The sequence below is a fragment of the Mustela erminea genome, chromosome 19 (assembly GCF_009829155.1).
Source record: "Mustela erminea isolate mMusErm1 chromosome 19, mMusErm1.Pri, whole genome shotgun sequence".
Taxonomy (NCBI): domain Eukaryota; kingdom Metazoa; phylum Chordata; class Mammalia; order Carnivora; family Mustelidae; genus Mustela; species Mustela erminea.
Window position 1 is genome coordinate 26,764,696 of NC_045632.1, and position 25,588 is coordinate 26,790,283.

General features: G+C 51.3%; 1 protein-coding gene across 2 annotated transcripts in view; it reads right to left on the bottom strand.

Annotated features, from left to right (window-relative positions):
• Positions 1-17,218: 17,218 nt before the first annotated feature.
• Positions 17,219-25,588, bottom strand: part of N4BP1 (NEDD4 binding protein 1) — a 45,771-nt gene continuing 37,401 nt past the window's right edge. The window contains exons 5-7 of one of the 2 annotated variants that reach the window (XM_032323201.1): positions 23,901-24,008; positions 21,846-21,953; positions 17,219-20,001 (exon numbers count right to left, since the gene is read on the bottom strand). In XM_032323201.1, coding sequence (XP_032179092.1) covers positions 19,644-20,001; positions 21,846-21,953; positions 23,901-24,008 — 574 coding nt within the window. In that variant the 3' untranslated portion in view covers positions 17,219-19,643. The remainder of the gene's footprint in view (positions 20,002-21,845; positions 21,954-23,900; positions 24,009-25,588) is intronic. The other variant, XM_032323202.1, reaches the window with a different exon arrangement.

Here is a 25,588-nt window from a genome sequence, read left to right on the forward strand (position 1 = left end):
CACCTGCACGGGCCTGTCTGTGAGTCGGGGAAATTGCTGGCAGGCAGGCAGGCATCGGAAGGAAGGGATTCCTGTCTCCGATCCAGCGTGTAAGGCGCTTACAAGTCACCACGCCATTAACAACAAGCAAACCGCTGAGCAAACTAAAAATCAACGACTCTTTTTTGATCTGTCAGAGAAGTAAGGTCACAAGGCAAATTGCTGCCCCCCATCCACACTGGGGAGACTGGCAGAATGTCTCCTGGGATACTGGGAACCACTCAGCAGAGCAGAACCCAGGGCAGGGACCAATGCCAGAGCAGGAACCCCTGACTGGACTGCTGGAGGATCCATGAGAACAAGTCTGAGAATTAAAAACCCTAAGGGGACCCCATCATGGGAGTTCCCAAGGCTTTTGTGAGTTTTACCTCCAGATACTCTGCCAGGTCCTCACAGGGACCGTCAGAGAAAAAAATTCCCTCGTGCGTATGGCAGAAGGATGGACAAAGGCACCGTGTCGAAATCCTCCATAGCACTCGGTTCTTGACAAGCTGGGAGAAACTGCTTGACCAGGGCTTAAACCTTGGGATTTTACCAGAACCTAACCAACCCCGGGTGAAGAGATGCTCAAACTCCAGATCCTTTCACCCCCTCCTGTCCCACCTAAGGGGGGGACAAATGAGAAGCCCCGCCAAAGTTCACAGATCAGTGGTGGGGACAAAGACAGGACAGGGTGTGCGGGAGAGAGAGGGTGTGGTCTTTGGGTCCAGACAGGCCTGAGTTGATTTATGACTGTTGGGTCTCCCCCACCGAGCCTGGGAGTCCTCCTTGGTGAAACAGGGATTCCGCGACACCTGATCGTCAGACACACGGAGACGCTCAGTAAGTGAGGAGTTGTCGTTTGGTCCCAAGACAGAGTCTAAGCCTGCTGACATTGCCGTGGCACCCACCCCCACTCCAGACCCCAGCCCCAGGTGGCTGCAGGAAGGGAAGACTGTGACTTCCGGTTGAGGGTGAAGAGGGAGCATATACAGGAGAAAGCAGTCCCCTAGAGTGGGTGGTGACAGTGACAGATGGGAGGTCAAGAGAAGAGAGACACCTTGCGCTGTAAATGCAGAGTCCGCTTGGAACCTCAGAGCCCACGCAGGGCCGTATGAGTCGGTCTTAGCAATGAGGCTCGGCTGGAAAACCAGAGCAGAACTCTAACTGGGAAACTTCACCCAGCTTTGGTGAAGCCACGTGCTGTCCTGGCTCCTACTAGGTCAAAGCCAGGTGACCTAGAGCACCTAAGGTCTTAAAACCCACCCCCTTTATCCACCATCCAGATCAGCCCTTGGCGTCCAGCCAGATTCAGGTCCTGAAGGGCCAGGATCTTTCAGGTTTCACTGGCACCCACCGGGTGACTTGCTGGGGCACCCAATGGCTGTGAAGAGCTTGTTGGGTTTTGTTTTAGAAGCACCTGTGGGGAGGCAAGCAAAGGCAGCCTTTGTCGTCTCCCTGGGCGGTGGCTGTCTGCTGCTTTGGGAGTAGCTGGCGGGGACTGTATGTCAGGCCCTGCCCGCAGGCCTGGGAAGGGGGCTCCCTCGACGCTGATGTGGCTGCGGCTGAATTTGGCTCTCTTCACCTGGACTTTCCAAGTAGCAGGGCCGGAGGTGCCCTCAGAGGCAAGTTAAGGCATCCGTCCCTTCCTTCCACTGAGGGGGAAACTGGGCCTTGCCACACCTGCCGGCTGTGCAGCAGAATGATTTACTTAAATGTGTTCCTGGGGTCTGCTTTCCATGGCTGTCAACACTGCAACATGTCAGAGTGTCCCCCGGAATGCAGAGGTCAGATCTGTGACTCACCTTAATCCGAGAGGAAGAAATGAGTGGCTTGGCTGGTTTCCAGGCAGATCTCAGAGAAGCTTTGCTTATGAACATAGAGACCCACTGGCAGGACTGCACTGGCTAGCTCTGGCGGGGAGAGGATGGGCTGTGGGCCTTGAAGGAGGAAGAGGGGAGGCCCCGCATGAGGAGCTGGGCTTGGGGAGAAATGGCAGTTTTCCACATGGGAGAGACTCAGAACCAAGATGTGGCTGGTCTTGGGTGGCAGGAATGTTGGGATATCCTGTCTTTGGCAACACTGACCACACTTCTGTGGCCCATCTGGGCCTAGAGAATCTATCTTCAAATGGGTCTCTTCATTCTGAACCCAGATCCCTAGCATGGGACACCCCAGCTGAGAAGTGGGGTCTTGCCTGCCAGATCCTAGGTAGCTGAGTCCTGGAGTCCTTGGATGGCTCCAGGCAGGGGAAGAGGCCGCCAAACCATGGCTGGTATTGGATCTTCGCAACCCTGGCAAACAGGGTTTCCAAACGGATTGTATTTTATTTAGAAGGACCAAGACAAGTCGTTGAGAAGTGCCAAGAAACAAGACATCTACTGTGAGGGTCTCGGGAGGATTGGTACCTGTTCTTCATAATTCGTAAGGTTCCATCAGCACACCAGGGGCTTCTCAGTGTCAGCTCTTTGCTCACAGCGGCTCCTGTCCCCCTCGGAGACAGCTCTCCCTCTTCGCCTGGCAGCACCTGCCATCCACCCTGCCTTCTCCCACCTTGCCTTCTTCATGCCCCCAAAGCGGGTCATCCTCTCTCCTCCGTTCCCAGGCACTCAGGTTCTCAGACCCATCTCTCTTCATTCATTCACTCTTGACCCTTCCAACCCGCTCTCCAGACAGCAGCCCATCAAGCGTTTTAGAATACCTGCTTGATCAAGTCACTCGGTGGCTTCACAGTGCCCTTAGGCGCAGAACTTAAGCCCACTCTGGCTCCCAGAACCCTGCACCCTCTGGCCCTGCCCACGTTTCCAGTCTCACTTTCTGGACATGCACATCCTGTTGTAAGAACACAGGTCTTCTCTTCGGTGCTCAGATATGCAGAGCATCTCAGGGTGGTTCCCCTGCTGTTCTCTCTGCCTGCAGTGCTCCTTCCCATAACCTGATGAACTCCAGCTCTTCCTTCAAGGCTGAAATAAATTTTGCTTGCTTCTGGGAGGTAGTCAGTGTTTTCCAAAGATAGCTGCCATCCCCCATGCTCTTACAAGATGGCATTGATGTTCCTCTTCCAAGAGGTAGCATCTAGGTTTCCGATATGTCATTGTCCCACTAGATCTTTGTAACTGACCCGATCGATAAGAAACGGCCGAAGTGACTCTGGGTGGCTTCTGAAGCCTAAACAAAGCCATATGGCTTCCTCCTTGCTCTTCCTCTCTTAGAACTCAGCTACCACATTGTGAGGACTCCCAGGTCACATAGCGAGGCCACAGGAGACTGCCTTGGATGAGAGTCCCCGCTAGACCCCATGGATGTCAGTGAGCTTCCGGATGTCAGGGGATGCAGTGGGTGGCAGCTGAGGGCAGATACCAGTAGCCACTGGAGCAGGATAAACTTGAGACTCAGGTTCTCTGTCAGATGCTGGTCCACTTGGCAGCTCTTCCTGCTCACTGGGGCGCCCTTGGTTTCTTCCCATTCCATTGGACACAGCTTGCTAATTCCTGCAGAGGTGCCAAGGCCTCCACCACCCACAGTCACTGGCACTTTTCAGACCCACTCCCACATGTTTCTTTGCTAGGAAGCCTCCCAGGATGGAGCCCCCTATATCGGGTCACACTTCTTACCTGTCATGTTAGAACTTAAGCACCTGGAGGTCCCTGGTCAGTGAGGTAGTGTGACATCCTTAAACCACCTCAAATGAATATAAGTTGACAAAACTTGTTGGGTGCACAACAGAGCAAGCAAATAATGCCTCCCCAACTTCTTCCCCAGGAGACATTTTCATGGTCTGCTCAGTTGGATCTTCTCTCCTTAACACCGTAGCAACCTACATCTGGTGACAAGCCACAGAGGCACTGTAGGGGGACATCAGACCTCCATCTGCCCTCTGAGGTTTTCACCACCTCTTCTGGGCATAAACTGGTCAGCTGCCCGGCATAGCCCTCCTTCTCCTGCACTGTCCCAGTCTCCTTTATTCTACTGTTCTAGCTTGCTGAAGACGTTGGCACGTTTATGGCACTGCAGGGTGAAAAGGAACTGAGATTTATGTTTTGCAATTCTTAAAACAGTTTTGGTGTCCTTTGGACATTCCAGGAATCATGGTCCCCACCCCGCGCTGTCCCTACCCACAGTCCATGGAGGCTCTGCCCACAGATGAAAGAACAAAGGAGGGTCTTGCTGGGGACAGTGTCAGGGACTGCTCTGGGGGTCAAACAAGGCAGCGTAGAACTAAGCCCTCCTTTAATCTGGGTGCCCAACGCCCTCCACTGAGCTCTGGTTTTGAAAAGTACCCCTTTGCACCTCTCTGTACAGAGGTGGCTAGGGGTCCTTGCTGACACTTACTTGGATCATGAGCCACCCTGTTCATTTACTTGAAAGTTTTCCCATCTCCTGGTCTCTGGACAGCTCTGGCACATAAAGGTGCTTGTGAATTTATGCCACCCAGGGGTCTACTGGTGCCAGTTGTCAGGGGTGACTGAGGGCTCTGCTACCTATTTCTCTGCAGGCTCTTCTTAGAGAGGGATGGGCCATGCACTTCCCAGGTAGCCTTCTGCACCCACCCCAAACCTGTCTTTCCAGCCTCCACAGCTGGGGCTTCTGGGTGGCTGCAGCTCCACCGGGCTTGCAGTCCCAGCAGCCTGGCAGGAGCTAGTGGTTGAAGCATGATGACCTAGGAGGCCCTGGAGGGCCACAGGGAACCATGAAATGTGGGCATGGAAGGGACTGGGACCTTGGGGGCAGCAGAGGAGGTTGAGGCAGAAAGAGCAGACCAACTTTCGAGGCAGAGAGAGCAGACAACTTTCAGATGTGTCCATCCCTACACCTATACAGTGTCCCCCTCCTCCCCGCCTCCGTGGCCCTACCAGGAGGTGGCCGTTGCCGACTGTGCACAGAGGTGGGGATGAATTAGAACTGGAGTAAGCACCGACCCAGGACTGGGCACCCATAAGCTGCTCAGCCACTTACAGAAGGGCTTGGGGAAAATACTCTGACCCATGGGGGTGGCATTAGCTAAGCCAATCAGGTTTGGACCAGACTAGAGAATACAGAGCAACTGGGCTGTTGGAAGCGAGAGAACAGAGAGGCCACCAGATATCCCAGAGCTGAGCTGTGGCTGTCTCGATGCTACTTTAAGCTGCTCTGACCTCAGGTCCCAGTGGACCACAATTGTGCTCTTTCTCCATCACTGTTCCCATCCACTCCATGGCTCCCATCATGGTCACCGCCTGTCCAAATATACCCAAGTTCAAGGGTTTCTTTTCACCCTCTATTAGGTTTATGGTTTCACATTTAGACCTACGATCCATTTGGAGCTAAATTTTGTGTATGATATGATGTATAGGTGGTGAATCATTTTCGGCTTACGGATTTTATTACTTTTCTATGTTGCATCATAAATTGCCACAAACTTAGTGACTTAAAACAATACACATTTTATTATCTCATATCTTCTGTCAGAAATCTGGGCACAGCTTAGTTGGGCTGTCTTTTTAGGGTTTTATTAGGCTGCAATCTGGGTGTTGGTTGGGCTGTGTTCTCATCTGGAAGCTTGACTAGAAAGAAGCTGGTTCCAAATTCATTCAAGTTGTTGGCAGGATTCCCTTGCAGTTGTGGGACTATCCACCCTGGCTTCTTGCTGGCCACCTTCAGCAACTAGAAGGCCCAAAGATCCTTGTCACATGGACTTTCCAAACACAACTGCTCATTCCATTAAGTCAGCAAGGAGAGTGTCTAGAGCAAGTGGCTAGCAGGATGGAGTCTTATACAATGTAACAGTCATGGGAACAATATCCCACCACTTTACCATAACAGCTTGGTTAGAAGCAAGTCCTAGGTCTCACCCACACTCAAGGAGAGAGAGTTACATGACCAGGAAGTGAGGGTATATGGACATACCATTTCTGAAAAGAATATCCTTTCTTCATTGAATATCTTTGCAGTTTTGAAAAAAAAAAAAAGGATTATATATATGTGAGCCCATTTCTGCATGCTCTCTTCCATTTCATTGATCTATGCATCTGTCCTTTTGTCAAACTATAATGTCCTAATTCTGATCTTTATACTAAATCTGGAAATCAGGTAGTGTGAGTCTTCTCTGTTGTTCTTTTTCAAAATTGTTTTTGGATATTCTAGGTCCTTTGCTTTTCTGTATAAATATTATAACAAGCTTGCAAAGTTTACAAAAAATCCTGCTGGAATTTTGATTAGAATTGTTTTGAATTTATAGAAATTCTTTTAAAAATTGACTCACGATCTAAAAATTGATTTGAGTTTGCATTTTAAAAACTCCAGATTTCTAGGTTTTCTTGGAAAGCTGGATGATCAGGTCATGATCTCAGGGTTATGAGATTGAGACCCATGTTGGACTCCATGCTCAGTATGAAGTCTGCTTGAGATTCTCTCCCTCTGCTCCTTCCCCCACTCATGCTCTCTCTCTCTCTTTCAAATAAATAAATAAATCTTTTTAAACTAAAAAACAACAACAACAACAACAACAAAAAAAACCAAAAACCAAAAAACAAAACAAAACAAAACAAAACAAAAAAACCGCAGGATGTTGGGGCAACTTTAGGCCTGCAGTCCTGCAGGGCAGCAATCACTATGCAGATGGGCCTTCTATGCTCAGTGCACCTGAGGTCCCCACCACCACTACAGTGACTTGGGTGTCCAACGCTCTACATTCCACCATTGCTGTTGCTCACCTGGCTTCTCCTAGACACCTTGTTTTGTGATTATTGTTTCAGGTTCTCTATATTCTGGCTTTCGGGGCAGGATGCTCTCACTTGTACTTTTCACCTGGTTAACATCTTCTGATCATTCAGAACTCAGTTCTGTACTCATGGCCCATGAGAGACCATCCTGGACACAAGTGATGGGGGAACCCCAGGCATGTGAACTTGGAGCTCCCTGTGCTTCCTCTCAGACCATGGCCCAGGGGTGAGGTGCTTTTTGGTGTGATTAATTGTTCAATGTCTCTGTCTGCCAGAGATCTCCATGAGAGTAACTCATGGACTTTGGTCATTGCTGTATGTCCAGTGCCTACCACAGTGTCTGGCATATAGTAGATGCTCAATGAATGCTCAAAGAATAAATGAGCCCTTTTACCAGGCTGTAGCTAATGATCTAATAAGCTGCTCCTCATGACCTTCCTCCCCACTCATCTCCACCCCTATGGTCTCCTCCCTTAATGAAATGCCTATGAAAGTGGCCATGTAGGACCCTTGGTCCATGGCCTGGAAATGGCTAAACATTAACAAGACAAACAGGTTCCTTAGAGGTTGGGGCAGGCCTCAGCTAGCAACCCAGAACTAGCTTCCCTGTGTGGCTAGTTTTCTCTCTTCCTTTTTTAAAGTTTTAATTAATCTTTTAAAATTAAGGCATTATATACGTGTATTAAAATGCACAGATCCTAATTTTTCAGTCAATGTTCTGACAATTGTGTGCACCTATATCACCAGCACTCAAAGAAGATAAAGGACATTGCCATCAGCCCGGGAAGTTCCCTCTGTCTTCTCCCCTTATCCACTGCTTTCTGATTGCCATTCCCAAAGAACACTTTTGTCATTTCTAGAACTTCATATAAATGGAATCATACAGTGTGTACTGATGTCTGGCTTTCTTCACTCATCTGTCCCTGCTGTTGTGTCTGTCTGTACAGTTGGGATAGTGTGGTCCAAGTACCTATTGAGTAATTCCATCATATGAATGTTCCACGATTAGTTTATCCATTCACCTCTTGGGTAGTTGGGTTACTTCCAGTTTGCTCTTAGGAATAAGGCTGCTGTTAATATTCTTGTACAAGTCTTTTTGTGCACATATGTGTTCATCCTCTTTGGTCATTACTTAGAAGTGGGATTCCTGGGTCATAGGGTAGATACACATCTCACTTTGTAAGAAACTTCTGGTTCGTTTTCTAAGGAAGCCTCAGCTGTTCTTCCTACTCTTGGCCTCCTCTGCTCTGGATAAGAAAAAGAGATTCCAAGGGACAGGAGAGGTTGGAGCTGGAAGAGCTCTCAGAGGCCAGCCCTCCACCCCTCATCCTGAGATAGGGACACAGATCCAGGGGGGGCAGTGTTCCTCCAAGGAACCTGTGTGAAACCTGGACAAAGCCAGAACCAGGACTGGTGTCTAGACTCTGGCCCAGTGCTTGGGAGACAGAGGTGTCATGTCTTTTCAAGAAGAAAGTTGCCCCATTTACTGGAAATAAACCCTAACCTTGGCCTGGTTGGTTTAAATCGTATTCCCAAATATCATGTGTAGCAGAGTGCCCTGTTAGAGATTAAACCTGGCTTTACTCTTTCTTTCCCCCATTTCGGACATCAAAGAGACCCTCTTCTGGGGGTGTAAGAGAGATTAGACTTGAGAGAGTTAGACTGTCTTGGGTGTCCGCTCCCACACGGATTGCGCTGGGGGAGATGAGGGTCTGCCTTCCCTGCCCACGGGGCCTCAGCCAGCTCCACGGTCCCAGGCTCTGAGATCCCTCAACAAAGACCTCCTGCAGGCCAAGGGATTCATGCGGCAGTAAAGAAGGAGCAGCAGTGGGCACGTGACCATGGCAGCCACTGTCCTGCCCACCTGCTCCACCAGAAGCTTCATCCTGACAATATAGTGGAATGGTCCCTTAAAAGTACAGGTAAGCTTGGTGACACCACCTCGTCCGGATGGGGGGCTTTCCTTGGGCTGTGGTGTACTCCTTAAAGCAACAGCTGCTCTAAAGGTAGAGGAGGAGATGGGTCTGGGAGCCAAGGGATGGAAGTCGTTATGGCCCCGTCCCTTCCAGTGAGCTACTTCAGGGCTCAGGCTTTCTGTCCTCATGATTTTCCACTCTTGAATCTGGAGGTCCTGGCTCCCATGGCTCTGATGGCTTCCATCAGAGACACAGTGAGAGCCCTACTGACTTCAAGCTGTGGCCGATGTCTGGTCCCTTAGGGCCCTATGTACCCAGGGGCCTGCAGGTAGAGAAAGGAGTTAGCATGGTGGCGGGGGACCCTGCCCATCAAGGGCAGAGGGGACTTCTGCCACATCATAGGGGTAGGGAGGCATGTGTTTAGTGCCCAGATCTACTGGAGCCCCACTTCGACCTGCCAGACTCAGTTTCAACTGGAGTGTGCAAGTACAGCAATGGGAAGGGCATGAGTCCCTACAGGGGTGAGGGTTTGAGTGCCTGTAGCGGACAAGCCCTCGAGGCCAACAGGGGGATGGGAATTCAGCATGTGTCATGCATAAGGGAGATGATGAGACGCAGGTGTGGCCCCTGGACCAGCTGTAGGAGTTCACCCCTCTGACCTTCCTGGGAACGCCCTCCCAGATATCATGACCACATCGGTGCTGAGAGCTGCTGGGGCTACGTTCAAGGGGATGCAGTGGCACCACAGCCACACCTCGTGGCTGGGCCGGCGTGTCCACCTGTGGCCGCGCGTGCTGGCTGATGCCTGCAGCGGGGCTTGCCTGTGTGGACGGCTACACTCCGTGACCCACCATCTCAGTGCAGAGCTGTGGCAAGAGGGGACTAGTTCGAGTACATCTCATACCCCTCAGCCTCCTGTGGGGTCAGGGAAAGCCGCCTCCGCTGAGACTTTGTCCCTGGCCCCTGCTGCGTCCCTCCATCTCCTCCCGAGAACCTCCTTTGGTGAACCACTTCCCCAAATATCCCTGCAAAGCCCTGCTCTTAGGCACCTCTTTGGGTTCTCTTGGCCTCACCTGGCTCTTGGGTCCTCAGCTCCTTGCTCCTGGAGCTCCCCAGCTGTCACCCCTCACCATCTCAGTGTCTCACCTCCCTGGGGACTCGTCCCCACTTGTGGTGCACCGGTGTTGCCGAAAGCTGGAACAGCCCCGGTCTTGGGCGGCCCTTCCCAGGTCGGGTACTTGGCGGTTCTGGACTCGGAGCGGGGGTAACCCTTGCCACATGTTGTTACGCTGGTTCAGGGAGAGTCCCCTCGTGTGTACTGCGTTTCCCACGCCACTGAGCATGCACTAGGAGATCAATAAAGGCGAGCTGTGAATGCTGTTGTTTTGCGGCCTGCCGCTGCACCCCTAGGCCACAGCTGGTTGGCCAGGAGTGGGCCGCTTGACACAAGCCGGTTCCTCAGAGTCTACCTCCTGTAGCGTGGAAGTGGAGCCTGGTGATTGTCGTTGGTCCTGGTGCAGAGTGTGGAGCTGTGAGGCCAGAAAGGCTTGGCATGGCCATTTTTGCTGCAGGCACAGAGAAGCAGGGAAGCCGGGTCTGCTGCCGAGAAACAAATCCACTGGGGGAAAGAGATGGGTGGGGGCGTGTTTTCTTGATACCACGAAGGGCATGGAACTTTGGTCCCAAGTGACAGGACTGACTGACCCCTTGGTGCTGGCCCTTCAACGAGGCTAGAAATGGAGGGCCAGAGGCATTGCTGCAGAGGCGACGTCCCAGCCCAGGGGTCTCTGGGAGGACTTAGTCTTGACCATTTAGTAACATGCCGCCACGTACCCCTGATAGGCCGGGCCTCCCCAGACAGGCACTTGGGGGACCCAGTGGTGATCCCTCGGGCACAGGAGGTCCCCAGTCCCCATCCTGCCACCCACTCTGTTCCCCACAGGAATGGAGATGGGTTCGCAGGAATCTTGGGCCGCCCTTCTGCTCCAAGAGCTGGCGAGGGCTGGACCAAGGGTTGTCTGCCAGGCTCAGACATAGGCTCCAGAAGGGCTTTTCCAAAGAGCAGAGACTTACCCTGCCGGCCCCATGGGCCACCCCCAGAAAAGAAGGCAGAACTCCTCCTTTAGGACAGAGCCAAACCCCCCTCCCTGATCTTGTCCAGAGTCCCTCCGCCTGGCCCCCCTTTCCATGTGCTGTTTCCTCTGGCAGGGGCAGTCCTCCCATCCACAGCTCCCCTGTCTCTCCTGGCCGCCTCCCAGCCACCCCACTCACACTTCTGCTCTCTGGCTCTCCGGCCCTCATTCCTCCTCCCGCCAGAAATTCAGAATCGGGCAGGTCTGAGTAGAAACTGACGCGGGTGGGCGAGCTGGGACACCCAGCGGTGGCTCCTGAGCCGTCGCGGGAGGGGCTGAGTGCGGAGGGTTGGCTTCAAGTCTTGGCTCTGCAGGTCGCAGAATGGTTCTGCCTCAGTTTCCAGACGTGCAAGGTGGGATAACCACTCTACCCACTGGCTGCCATGGAGTCGGTGCCCGTAAGAGGCTGGCGAGCAGCTCTGGCTGACTGGGGGTACCTGTGAGGGACACCTTGAAGGATCAAACAGAGGGGGGCCTGATCTCCAGTCTGGACAGGCACTTGTGTCAAGTCCCTTGCTGCTGGGGCTGGTTCTCAGGCCCAGTCCCTGGCGCCATCATGCAGAGTTCCCTGGTGATTACTCTAACAGCGGCATGGGGGCTTGGCTTGTCAGGGCAGCAGACGGACCCAGGCCTGGGTGCTGGGACGGCGGAGGGAAACTGCCACCGCTGCTTTGGGCAGGAGGGCCTCTTCCTGGCAGCCATCCCTGGGGGCCCTCCCAGGGCCGGGGATCTAGGACCGAGGAACCAGGGCACTTGGGCAGTCACTGTCCAACATCCCCACCCCAGGGGGACCTCGTCTCAGGCCGGTCCTCCATGCCAATGCTCCTGGGCGAGGGGTGCACCTGGCAGTATCCCTGGAAGATGCTCTTCCAGGGAGGCAGTGGAGAGAACCCGTTGAGTCTTGCCTCACCCAATGCCCGATGGTCGTGGGAACCCAAGCCAGCCGGCCTCTGTACACCCTGTGAAATAGGAATCCTTCCAGGCCGGACGACTCCTGTCCTTCCCGACAGTGTGCGCTGCCCCCTTGGGACTCCCAGGCCCCATCTGCGCTCTGCTGGACGGCGACTGGGCCCTCGGGGGTGTGCGTTATGGGCAGCGTGAAGGCACGGGTTTGGGGGAGAGCAGCCTGCATGCTTCGTCGGGGCCAGGCGCCGCTCCCTTCGTCCCCCTTCAGAAGCTGTCCCGGGATGTGATCGGAGCCAGCTTCTGCAGGAAGCGGATACACAGCTGGGCCGAGGGTGGGGGAAAATCAAGGTCAGTCCTGCAAACAGGAGGATCCTGGCAGGGGCTCCTGGGGCTCCCCTGGCTCAGTGCTTCCCGTGGCGTCCTGCCTCAGCAGCGTCTTGGGTTTGAAAATCCCCGAAGGTAAGACGAGGACTCCAGGAGGAAGCCTTACTGGAGCCGGAGCTGTGTGCATCGTGAGGGGCACGGACAGGCCTTTAAGGTGAATTCCAACCAGTGGGGATCAGGAAAGAGCAGCACTCGCCTGGGGGCCAGGCCTGCTTTGTGGGGTTTTGTGGCTGCAGCAACTCTCTGGGAGGGTGTCACTTCACCATCTGAGGGCACCCCGGGGTCACCTGGAGAGGTAATTTCACAGCTCCAGTCCTCGGACATCGTGGTTCCGGGGCAGGTGGCCGTGACTGGCCAGCAGGGATTTGCGAGAAACAAGGCAGATCAGAAATTCAGATGTTGGTAGTCTGGGGGCATGGCCTGGCCACAAGCATTTTAGAAGCTGTCCCTACAGCTGACTGCAATGTGCAGCCACGGCTGCAAGACTCCATCTCCAAGGGCAACAGCATCACCTCCATTCGGATGAGGAAACAGACCTTGAGGCTGAGTAACCTTCTCGAGGTCACACAGCAAGAAGGGCCAGAGCAGGGCCCAAGCCCTCGTGGCCAGGCCAGGATTAGAAAAGGGGCCCATCTGGCTGTTCCCCCTCCCCCACTGTCCCCTGCACACACCAGCCGCTCAAGGCCTGCCTGTGGACGAGGAGCTGTGGGAATCACACGGGGGTGGGAAGCAGAAGCAGGCCGAAAAGTGTGGGTGTCTGAGACTCCCACCCCATTTCCACCCCTCACGAGCCCGGCCTCAGACTCCTTAGCCACACGCTGGGAGGAAGCATGGCACCCTGCCCATCCTGGAGGGGACCAGCGGGGTGCTGGGCTGGCCAGGGGAGAGGGACCTGCTGCTGCAGAGACACTCTGGTCCGGGGAAGGCATGGGGGCCCAGCAGCAGCTTGCTGCGGGCTGTGGGAGGCCCTCTCCCTCCTGCAGCCTGCTCTGGTGTGAAACTCTAGACGGAAGCTGGAGCCAGACAGGCGGGCAGACAAGCGCATTCTCTTCAGGGCGGCCTCCTCCTCTCTGGGAACAGGATGGGGAAGGGCAGGGCCTGCCCAGGCTGACCCCAGACTGGGTTTCAGGCTGTGGGGCCCAGCAGGGCTCCCTGGGGCCGTGGTGGCAGTGGGAAGGAAAGCCCCCAAGCTGGAGTCTGAGGCCTGTGCTTCACGGAGCCTAGTGGGAGGGGCTGAGTCAAGAAGTCCCAAGGCCCCTGGGCTTCCAGCTCCAGCGCTGGCTGTGGGCACTCCTGCCTTGTTTCTCACAAATCCCTGCTGGCCAGTCACGGCCACCCGCCTCGGAACCACGATGTCCGAGGACTGGAGCTGTGAAAAAGAGTTCTTTCAGGTTTCAAAACCCCTCGAAGTTCCTCCTACTGATCTGCGTTGCCCTAAGTGAAATGGAAGGTGGTGTGTTGCACACATGGGCTTACTCTGGACAACGCTGGTCAACTTTCCCTTTTAGGAACTGTGCTCCTCGCACAGAAACAGCGCTGGACGTGGGCTTCGCTGTGCAGGGAGTGGGGAGGCAAGAGGCAGCTTCCTTCTGTGGGTCCCCCCTTCTGTTCACTGGGTGGGGGCAGGGCGTCATCTCAGGCGCCATTCTGGCTGCCACGTCACCTCTGGGGAAGGTGACGAATCCGGGACACGCTGGCTTGGAGAACTGCAAATCTCTTTGTAGCCCTGTGTTCCAGCTCCTCCCAGAGACCCCAGAGGAGTGTGGTGAGGATCACAAACAGAATTAGGCACAGTGGGTGCTTGGCGCCAGCGGTCAGGGTCTGCCTTCTCATGCACCCTTAGGCCACGCGATGGCTCTGCCCGCTTCCCTTTCTCCCCTCCCTGGGGGTGATATCGGAGGGGCCCTCCTGGCTGCCTAGCTTTTAGGAGCAGTGCCCTAGAGAGCAGGACTTCATGGCCCTGTTGAGTCTCTAAGGGAAGTCTGGTCCACACGCCTAGTGAGTCAGCAGGCACGGAAAAGCATCAGGAAGCTGGAAGATAACCTGAGCATTTGGAGACAAGCTCTCGAACCCCTGGTTAGATGTGGAGTGAACTGTAAAGGTGTGAACACTACGGGTGTCTTAGAGGGGTTGCGCTCATCAGAGCCACAGTGATGGCTCTGAATGTCACTGAACAGGGCCCAGTGTCAGGCCCTGTCGTGTGTGCTTCATGGGTATGAACACACCTACGCTTCACAATGCCCCTGGCGTAGGACGTGGGATTCCACTACGCGTGTTTTACAGATGGGGATGTGAAGGCTACGGGAAGGTCGGGCTCCGGACAGGCCTAGTGTCTGCCAAGCCGGGGAACTGAACAAAGAAATTCACATCAGGGAATTTTTCCAGACACGCTCAAGAGGAAGTGGGGATGTTGAGAAGGAAAAGCAGCACCAGGAAACAGCCTGCTTGAACGGGGGGTGGGGCGGAGCTCTCCTGGAGGTAAAGTTTCAAATAAATCAGAAACTATCAGCCTCTTACCGTTTTCTGACTGGGGTGAACACTCCTAAGTTCTGTTTGCACCCATCTTTGGGATCTTTCTAAAGATACGATGGGCCTCTCCCATTTAATCTGCTGAGTTTGGGAGCCGTGATACCCATTTTACTCAAGACTCTTGATTTCAAGGGTTGTAAACCAAACTTGAACTAGCTTAAGCGAAAGGAAGTGCATTTCTCGACATCTGTGCAAAGGCATGGGTGCCATCAGGCTCCCGAGACAACAGCAGCCTGGCCTTCCTGCCTGGGAATCTCGCTGCCCTGCTCCTGCTTCTCTACCATAGTCAGCTTCCCCCATGGCAGGAAATGGCCTCCAAAAGACCTGGGCAGGACATTCCTCAGTCCCACCAGCAGGGGGAGAACCCAAGGAGTGGCTCTGACTCGCCTAGCTTGGGCCAGGTATCTGCCCCGGCCCATCTGTGGGCAGAAGTGAGCATGCGGCAGGGCTCAGCCTGTCCGGTGCTGACCCCTGGGACGCGAGGTGTTTTGGGAGCCTTGGAGAGAAGCGGAAAGCCAGGCAGGTACCTCCCCCAACCCTCGCGGTCTACCACAGCGGAGTATGGATTCCCCGGTGCAAATGCCCACAGTGTGACTTCTGAAGGTCTTACGGCTGCCACGTACCACATCAAGAAGACACTATTGTCCAGTTCAATTGAGCAGACGTTTATTGAGCACCTATTAAGTGCAAGGCACTGTGATAGGTGCCATGGGAAATACAAAGAGTGAACACAGACGGTCCCTGCCCGCGAGGAGCTCACAGTCTAGAAACGGAGGTGAGACACAGTACACAATCAGCTGCGGTGACACCAGCCAGCGCGGCAAGTGCCGAAAGCCAGACACAAGTGCTGTGGGTCACAGAGCGCCATGGCGTTGCTTCTGGTCAGAAGCTCGGGCAAGGGTACAAAGAGGATGCAGGCTGGGCCTTTGCAGGGGAAGCCATTTGGGAGAAAGGACATCTCGAGCAGAGCAAAGAGGTGCACGCGGAAGCAGGAGCCCACAGGGAACTGAGGAAATGTGTGTGGGCTGCAGCAAGCGTCCGGGGAAGGGCTATTCCAAGTGGGGCAGTCACACGTGGCCACGAGGGGGATGGCACAGATACTACACTCCGGAGCGCTGAGCTTGGTGCTCTGGTCGCGAGGCACTGAAGCACTGAACAGAGATGAGGGTGTGACCAGTGGTGTGGTTCTGCCGGATAGAGCTGCGAACACTGTGGAGTCTGGGAGGGAGAGGTGAGCTGACTGGTCAGGGACCGTCACCCACAGGGAGACCATGAGAGCATGACTGGTGGGCACCGTCAGGCCATGGACAAGGGTGGATGGAGGGGACTTTGTGGCAGGGTGGAGTGGGGGTGGAGAGCAAGGGACAGATGTAGGCAGCGGGTCTGGGGGCGGAGTGTGAGGACGGCATAGGGCTTCCAGGTGAGCTAGAAACATGCTCCTGCAGGGGAGGCTTAGAGGTGGGACTAGAAGTCGATGCCCTGGGTGGGGGGAACACTCTGAGCTAGAGAAGTTAGGGAGGAGGAAGGCTGAAGTTAGTGAGCCCTAAAGGTGAGGTCTTAGGTCTTGCCATGTGGTCCCCGGATAGCCTGCGTGGGACACACCCAGGGAGCTGGACGAAATCTTCAATTTCCATGCTTTACTCCAGGGCCACCGAATAAGGGCCACCGAGTGTAAGAGCTCTGGGGGCTGGCTATCACAATTTTTAGTAAGCGCTGCCCTCCCCACCCCACCATGAATTCCATGGCTGGTCCAAAATTTGAGAACCACCTGTCAAGAAAGAAAAGGGTCTCAAGGCCTGGCCTTTCAGTAAAAGAAGAGAAAGGCATGAAGAACATTTGGGAGGGAAATTTCATAAAATGGGGAAAAATAAGGGCAATAGCATCAAATATTCTGGTCACTGATGTGGACACGAAGACGGAAGATTAAGAAAAGGCCTCTGAATTTGGCAATTACGTGGTCCCTGGGACTTTTCCTAGACTATTTCCATGTGGTGGGATGAAGGCCAAGTTTGCCAAACAGGAAGTGAAGAGCGGAAAGGTGAGGGGGAGCAGCAGTGCCTGGAGAGGATTCTGAGGTCAGGCGATGTTCTTACAGGATCTCAACTGTAGTAACGGGGAGCAACGGGGAGGTAGATGGTAGATCATGAAGAAACAAACGGCATGAGGCAGAGGGGCCGACGGAACAGACCACGGAGAGGAGAGGTGAGGGACACAGGGAGGACATGGCAGTGCTGGTGGAGAGCTACAAGCAGGAAGGCCACGTCTCGGAGGTGCCTGGAGGGGGCAGGCTGGAGCTGAGGGAGAAGGGTGCCCAGGCCCACACTCAGGAGGCCCAGTGCCTGGGGCATTTCCCGTGATGGAGAAGGGTACCTGGGAGCATGGCTTTCTCCATGAATCCTATTCCACAAGTGCCACAACGAACCTAAGGAAGCAAGACCGACCCTCGCCCTCCTCTCTGAGACCAAACGCTGCCACAGGCCTGAGTCCCTGGCGACTCTGCCCAGCCACAGCGGAGTCTGCCAGACAAAGCTGACCCGCCATCCAGGATGGCTGAGATGCCTTCCCACGGTCTTCGAGCCCTCAGCCTACAAGGTCTCAAACACAGGCTACCGTGCAGAAGGGTCAAACAAGGTTTTTTTTTTCTCCTAGAGAAGGCAGCAGGGGCCTGGGGCAGAAGCTAAGTCCGGGAATCATCCCGTATCACCATTTACTTAATTCTCGAACCCTGGACAACCACTCTAAGAGGAGCAGACGCCTGTCTCCTGAATGAGTTGGCATCCCCTGCCCTGCCACCTCCTTCTAGGAAGGCCAGGAAGTGCAGGATGCAGAGCCTCGGCACACGCTGCCCGAGGAGCTGCAGAGCGAGGAAGCACTGCTTCCGACACCACCGCGGCGGTTCAGAAATCAACCACTGGGGGCAGACCGTCAAGCAGCATTTGAGGAGCGTCAACACTCAGCCTAGTATAAGAGAAAGCTGAGAACAAGTAATGACTTTTTTTTTTAATGGTTTGAAAATTGGGTTTTTAAATTTTCAAGTTTCAGAAAGAACTGAGACTTTTGTGTTATGTTGTAATTTATCAAGGCAGGTAAATGACCCACTTAATTTCCTGCATCCTTCCTTCCTATACCCTAGAAAGAGGAAAGGGGCAGGTAGAGCCTTCAGAAACAATACTAAAAATAGAGAGGCTTAGATAACCCAAAGGTCAAGGGTCAAGTCACTTCTGGAGCCTAGGAAACTCTGCAACCCCCAGTCTAGCCAGCCCCACCTGGTGTCACCTGAGGCCCAGTCCCCTTCCAGGAAGACCTGTGTGGCTAAGCCCAGGCCAGTAAGGTTTACCGCTGAGTCCTTCTCTGCAAATAGGAGAAATACTGGATTGGGAAGGCTGTCAGACCAAACCTCAAGCCAGATCAGAGTCTGTGTGAGACAGCCCTAGCCCTCACACGTCTGCCACACTTTTATAAACCACGAGTTCTGAAGCTGAGGCACGGGGCTGTGACTGCATCACTTCCTGCCAGCCCCAAGTCTCCTACCTCCAAACCCACAGCTGGTGGGTGACTCTGGCCACCTGCCCCAAAGCAGCAGCTGACAACCAGATCCCCATTAGGAGGCATCTTAAAGGCAACTAGAGAGAAAACATGATTGAAAAATACAAGTCCAGCCACCTGGAGGACTCTGAATTCATCCCCTGAGGGAAGCAAGGGTTGTACACACCGGGAGGGAGGCTCCTGGGGAGGTACCAGCTCTGCTCGTGGCCAACAAAGTCCCTTCACCATGAAGAACAGACTGGCCCCGAGTCCGCAGCAGCTGTTTCTGGGGACTGGGAGGGGCACGACCCACAGGGCAGACACAAAACTGACCGTGAGCAGCCAGGGAAGAGAAAGGTAGAAAATACAAAGCCCTTTGAAAGTCCAGAGAACAGGAAAGATGTTACGTATAATTACCCAGGAAAAGAACTTCACTGACACAGAATCTGAGCACTGAAAACACAATACTGAGATACCAATGCTGAGACAGACTGGAAGGACAGCTGAGAACACTAAAAAGACAAATCCAGGAGAAATAAATAAGGGGCTGAGCCCCCACGGCAGCTACTAATGCTATTTATTGGCTTGGGTCATTCTTGAGAATAGAAAACCACTTTTTGGCAAAGCTGAACGAACTTCGTGTGGAGGTTGTGGACACAAAATTGTATGTAACAATGGGGCTCTTCATGGAATTTCCTCACATCCCACTATTATTTTCAGAGGCTAAGACATGACTTCTACTCAACAGTGAGGCCTCAGCCTGGTGAGCGTGTCAGAGCACTGGACAAAGAGTCTGGTCCCTGCCCAGCTGCTCTACAGCTTTGGACCTGGGCTGTGTGGACGCAAGCATGCTGAGCCTCAGTTCCCTCTTCTGCTGGGGGCAGGGGAAGTAGGGTGGGACTCCATGAATTCTAGAATCTCTTCTTGCCCTGACATTCTGGGAGTCTGTGCCCTGGTCATTAACAACGGCTAGGCACAGGTGCCATCTAGTGGCACCTCCTGCCCCCTCTCACAAATGGCTCCAACAAAAGACTCACAGGAGCAAAACCTACTCCTATGACTCTAATTCAGGGGTGAGGGCAGAGGAGGCTGGGGGTGGTGAGCACACTTCATGTTAGTGGACGTTACATAGTCATCTCAAGAAAATATACTTTAAGAGGTCTTGCTTTCCCTAAGAAAGCAACTCTTTTTTTTTTTTTTTATTTAGAAAGGCTAATCATATCCATTTGTCAATATTTTCAGCTTTAAGGAAAATAGTTTAAAAAACATAAAAATGTAAATACACTCAAGAGTAACTGCTATTAAACAGTTCTGAACAGGCAGAAAATGTACTTTCCTTTTACAGAAAATGTTAAATCTGTAATAGCAGCATAATTTATATATAGAAAAAGCTGGTTTTGAAAACCCAGATTTTTTTATACACAAAACATCTGTTTTCTATATACTACAACAGTATTTCCACTGGGAAATCGGTCTCTTCACATTATGTCGCTTCCTGCTGCCACGTGCAGACACGAGCTAGAGTGTGACCTTCAGTCCAAAACCATGGCAGACAGTGCGTTCAGGTCTTTCATGTACGGATGGGCCGCCAGTATCTGGTCAATTTTCAGTCTTTGCTCTGAGTCAGGGAAGATCTTCAGAAGGGCTTCCCTCAACTCGCTGGTTTCCGCAGGAGACCTCTGCGCCGGCATGGGCACACTCTGCTGCATACCGGGAAGGTTTGGCAGAACTGGAAAGCGGGGCTGCTGAGGAAGCCAGTGGCTGGGCGGGGTGCCCTGAATCCGGGCGGGAGGCTGGTGACTGGTGCTGGCTGCCTGGGTGCCGGGGACTCTGAAGCTGGGGTCAAACATGCCGACATTTGGCAAGGCATTGAGTAGGGGCTGCATATCTCTGTGAACAAAACGAGTCTGGTGAGTTGGGTTAGAAAAGATGAGAAAGCTGTCAAAAATGACCTGCTGCTGACCTGGAGGCTGTGCTGCTCCATGACCTTTGAAGGCAAGCTGCCCACAGACGGGTCCACGGGGGTGACGCCTGTACCACCCCGACTGGTCACGACGGTGAGTGATAGCTCTACACGAGCTACCCCACCATCCCAGATCTACAGCTACGAGACCTGACCCCAGCCAACTGTTGGCTCTAAGCCTGAGTTTCTTCTGAGGACTCTAATTTTGTGTGGGGGTCCTGGATGAAAGGGCTTAGAAAAAGGGACTCCTTGGGGCACCTGGGTGGCTCAGTGGGTTAAAGCCTCTGCCTTCAGCTCAGGTCATGATCCCAGGGTCCTGGGATCGAGCCCCACGTCGGGCTCTCTGCTCCGCAGGGAACCTGCTTTCTCCCCTCTCTCTGCCTGCCTCTCTGCCTACTTGTGATTTCTCTCTCTCTGTCAAATAAATAAAAAATCTTTAAAAAAAAAAAAAAAAAAGAAAGAAAAGAAAAAGGGACTCCTTTGGGGTGAGGCAGCCACTTCCGATTCCTGCAGTCTCCACCCCTCCCCCATTACCAGTCTGGGCGAGGTGCTGGTGCCCACACCTACATGTTCTCTGGGCATGTGTGTGTGTGAGAAAAGGGCATTTGTCTCATTAAGCAGCTTCCCAGGTGACTTGAACTTGCAGCCAAGAAATGAGGCCGGCTGAACACTTTTCCCAACTTCAAAAGCTAGACCCTCTGTGAGGGGTTATTATTATTAACTTCTTACTCGATTAGTTAACACACTATAAAGAACGATTAAGTGTGCAGGCAGGACAGACCCTGCTGCCAAGCTGCTCAGGTGTGGAAGGAGTCAGAGAACTGTCTTTCCGTGAAGTCTGATCCATGGGCCCCGATGCCTGCACACAGGCCCCAGGTCTTAAAAGCCCAGCGGCGATGCAACAACACTCAGCGTATGTTAAAATGGCTGCTATTCCCTTGGTTAAGGAGAGGAGCAGAACCTTGGGAAGTAAGCCCTCATCTGTGTAATAAAAGCCAAAGGCTCAAAGGAGAAATGATTTCTCAGACCAGGGAACTGAAATTACACTGGTCTCCTCTGTAGAAGTACCTCTCTGTGAACTACCCCCAAATCCAAAGCTACAACTCCAAAGGGATCTGGTTATAAATAAAAAAGATCAGCTGTCACCGGGTCATACTATCCGCCAGCTGGGCACACAGAATACTTTAGTTAACAATGCCCATTACCTGAGAATTCTGAAAACAGAAACAACCACTAGCAACATATCTTTAAAAAAACAAAACAAAAACCCAAACTACAATAAAGAAAACCCACATTATCAAATCAATTTCAGAAGAATATGAAATACCGGCTTCTCCTTTCAGTTGAGATAAAGAGTTCCCCAAGTAGTGATTCCTGAATAGTAAGTAAATTAACAGCAGCATAACAACTTAAAAAAGCAAATGATTTTGGAAAATGAATATAAAAGAATATTCACACGTCAAAACGAACCTAAGTGGCATTTGCTAATAAGTGACTGCCAGCAAAATCTGTGGTCTTTTAAGACCTGTCCTAGGATTAAATTAAATTAAATCCTGTCCTAGGATTAAAACCAAAAGGATCACAAATGAAGAACTGGTCTTTAAGGTGAGTGTTTGATTAGCTTTTCAAATATACTACACCAGCGACAAGTGTAAGGCTAATAAAAATTTCAAAAGTGCCATCTTTAGTCCTTCAGAGACATCACTTACACTAAAGCACAAAGAAGTGAAACAAGTCTGTAAATACAAAACAGTGTGAAAAAAGCAAATACCTAAGGAAGACTTCCTTCCGAAGAAAGTCTTCTAATCGAGGTCCACTTCTTCCCAGAGGGTCATCAGGAACCATAAATATATCCCCAACGAAGGTATATTGAAGCAATCTACAACAGAGTATGATTACAATGCTGGAGAAAACATGAAGCTTTTACTGCTGCAGGAACTGAGAAGAAAGTCGCAGTGGCCACCTAATTCCAAGGCAACAGTCACCTATGAAATTATAAGGCTGCTTAATTGCCTAATGGAAAAAAACAACCAAGTTAAACCACCTGAATTTCTCTTTTGGATACAAACTCAATAAAGTAACAAACTTTTATCAGTTGGCCCTCACATTTCTTAATGAGACTTGCAGACTTTTTTTATCTGGGCTTTTGGAAGCAGCTTCTTCTCCTAATACAACTTTGAAAACAAGATTTAAAGACTGTCAGCTTGGGACACAGCAGGTGCACAACAAAGGTTTTACTTTTGTTTTGAATAGTTGTGTCTACAGGCAAACCCACTGAAGATAACCTCTTAAAACAACAAAACAATATGATCTACAAGGAAAGAAAATCTAAGATCAGTTCAGTATGATTTAGTAAGTCTGGGCAAGATATAAGAAAGAAAAGAAGGCCAAGTGCTTGTGTTGGTTGTCTAGACCTCAGTAAACGCCTTGTTTTGTGAGTTCTGAAGGCAAGGGGTTGGTGTACAAACATGAGTCCTGATTGCACTTAGACCACACAGAGGAGTGTCCAGTAAATACTGACAATGAGTCCAGGGCAAAGATCCAACAGAAACACGTCCTCAAAGATTGATGGCTTATTAAGTGTGCCCAGAAGGTCAAAGACCAAATCTCAGTTCAGCTCTCATGAACAGCTTATTAACAGCATGTGAGTCAAAATGCAGAGAGTATTTATCTCACACCTGGGTATTTTACAGTAAAGAATTATTTTCCGGGGCGCCTGGATGGCTCAGTGGGTTAAGCCGCTGCCTTTGGCCCGGGTCATGATCCCGGGGTCCTGGGATCGAGCCCCATGTCGGGCTGTCTGCTCTGCGGGGAGCCTGCTTCCTCTTCTCTCTCTCTCTGCCTGCCTCTCTGCCTACTTGTGATCTCTGTCTGTTAAATAAATAAATAAAATCTTAAAAAAAAAAAAAAAGAATTATTTTCCAAAATCCTCTAATGATTTAGCAAAATACAAATATCAGATAAGGGGCAACTGTGAAACCCCAACAGAGGTAAATACCCAGTTGTAGCTGTTACACACTACTACTAACACACAGCTTGAGGTATGCTGATTTACGTTTTTAGATTTGTGGCATATGGGCCTCCTCCAGGGCACCATCACAGATTGGTGCTGTTAGGTAACTTGATCAGATGATGCCTGTTAACGAGAAGTCCTGGAATCCAGTGTTTACTGATCTTCAGGCAGGCGGACACATTCAGAGTACCATCACAAATAAAACACATCTGTGAATGCTCTACTCTTGACTTTTTTCTGGATGATAATCAAACATAGTTCCAATGTACATGATTTAACATTGTGGTAAAGGGTCAAGAAAGGCATCACAGATTTAAAAGCACAAATATTCTTCCCACTCCCAAGAAGTAAAAACTCAACCAGCAGGTTGATTTTGGTCCCGACCTCTTGCTGGAATCACAGCTGTCATTAAATCCAACCTTCGTATTTCATGGTTGGTCAAGTACGGATGCCCAGTGAGTTGCCGAAGTCTCCCCTGCCATCCAGGGCAAGGCTAAGGTAGGGGCCACTTCTGCTCCACTACACTGTTAACAAGAGTTAACCACACCATAAACATGGGCCTCTTGCCTCCTGTCAGGAACACCGATCTTTCAAAGACACCCAGCAGCCACCACAGCATGCCTATACATCCCCTGCTGGTTTTGTGGCTTTGTACTGGGACCCCCACTTATCTAGAGGGACCAGCCATAGTATGGGATGGGGATTATTCTTATTTCCCTATACTGCTTTCTGCAGGGCCAAGGTGGACACGAAACAAAACCGAACAATGAACAACAAAAAACACTTTACCAAAGACAAAGAAGAAAATATTACCTTTTTGTAATAATTTCTCTCCAAGAGAGTGACTCAGTCACAAATTCTCTGAAGTTATCATTTGTTACAATTATGCCACCAGTTTTGTCCGCTAAGTGTAGTAGAAACCTATAGTAATATAAGAGGTTAAAATGGGCAAGCAGGCATTCCTGGCTTATAGAAGCTATGTTATAAGAAAACAAGGATTTCCTCTTCATAGGAAAATCACCAAAGAATTTAACTATGGCTAGGAGGTAGAAAAGTTAAGTCCTTGTCAGCTGAAGATCAATCTGAAATACTGAATACCTCTGAAATTATTAGTGTGATTATAATGAAGGTCTAGTTTTCATACAATATATTATTTTCTTTTTAAAAATGATCTCAACCATGATTTACACATTTTTCTAGAAAAGTTGTATTATCAACAGATAGCGATCATCAGATGATCTACGAGGACTAAAGTTGAGAATAAATTCGAGCTGACAAGCCTGTGAAATCACTATTCAAGTTTTGGTTGCTAAGCTACAGTACTCTGGTTCTGAGGTTAGCTGCTTGGTACAATCAGCCTTGCATTAAAAAAACAAAAACAAAAACCCACAGGTTCACATCTTCTGCTTGGACTTGTGATGTCTAGAACTATTATTGTGTTTAGCCCAAGTTAGAGATTCACTCAAATGCCATTTATGAGAAGCTGCGCTGGTGAAAAGGAAGGGTAAGAATTCAATATTGAGAACTCTATTTCATTGCGGCAGATTACTCATGCTCAAACCCTCTTAATGAGAGATTTGTGAGGATAATAATGTTGAGTTTTATCCCTCAGTCAGGGGGACCGCATCTGTCTAAGGCAATGCAGACAAAGACAACAAACAATACATTAAGAGAATCACTAGAACGGAAGGTGCGAACAACGGCTTTTCTTAGTGAGAGTAAGAACTTCAAAGGAATTAAAAAAGAAGCCTCATTAGTTTCAGAAGTCTTAGGGTGCCTTGGAAAGTATGAATACACATTTTGATTTATTATTGAATACTTTATAAAGTACTCCTAGCTGGCATGAATTGTAAGCGATGAGGTTCCCTCATAGGTATTAACGAAAGTAGTTAAGGCTTCTGAGTGCATGTACTATGAATCAAGACACAGATCCACGTCTGCTAAAAACCCAGAGTCATAATAAATTAAGCACAAGCTTATTTAGTCTGCATACTTGCACAGGACTTCAAATTCTGCAGGTGTGCAGCTACAGTGTTAGAGATCTGAAGGCTCTTCACGAGCCCCACAGCCCGCCTGACCCTCCAGCCGAGCACTGCAGGGTCTGAGGCCAGTACCACGGAGCCGGAGTGGGACCCGGTCTCCCAGCACTCCCGCACCCCTGCCCCACCCGACGTGCCCTCCTCCTTCCACTTCCTCTCATGCTATTCTCTCACATCCACTCTGATTCTTCCCATCTGATCTGGCCTCTCATTCCAGCCTAGAGAAGGACAAGGGGCTGTCAGTGAGAAGGCCTCTGAACCTTTTGCTTAAGGAACGTCTGCTGTCATCCCTAGTCTCTCCCCCAACTCCCTACTGCCGGGCTCCCCTCTTTGCATATCTCACCCATCTGACTATCACTCACTAGTCTGGGTTACGAGCTAAACACGGTCTGCAATGTAGGGGGACCACTTTGGTGGAATACTGAGGCAAAACCACCAGCACACTCTAAGTGCTTCAGGCCA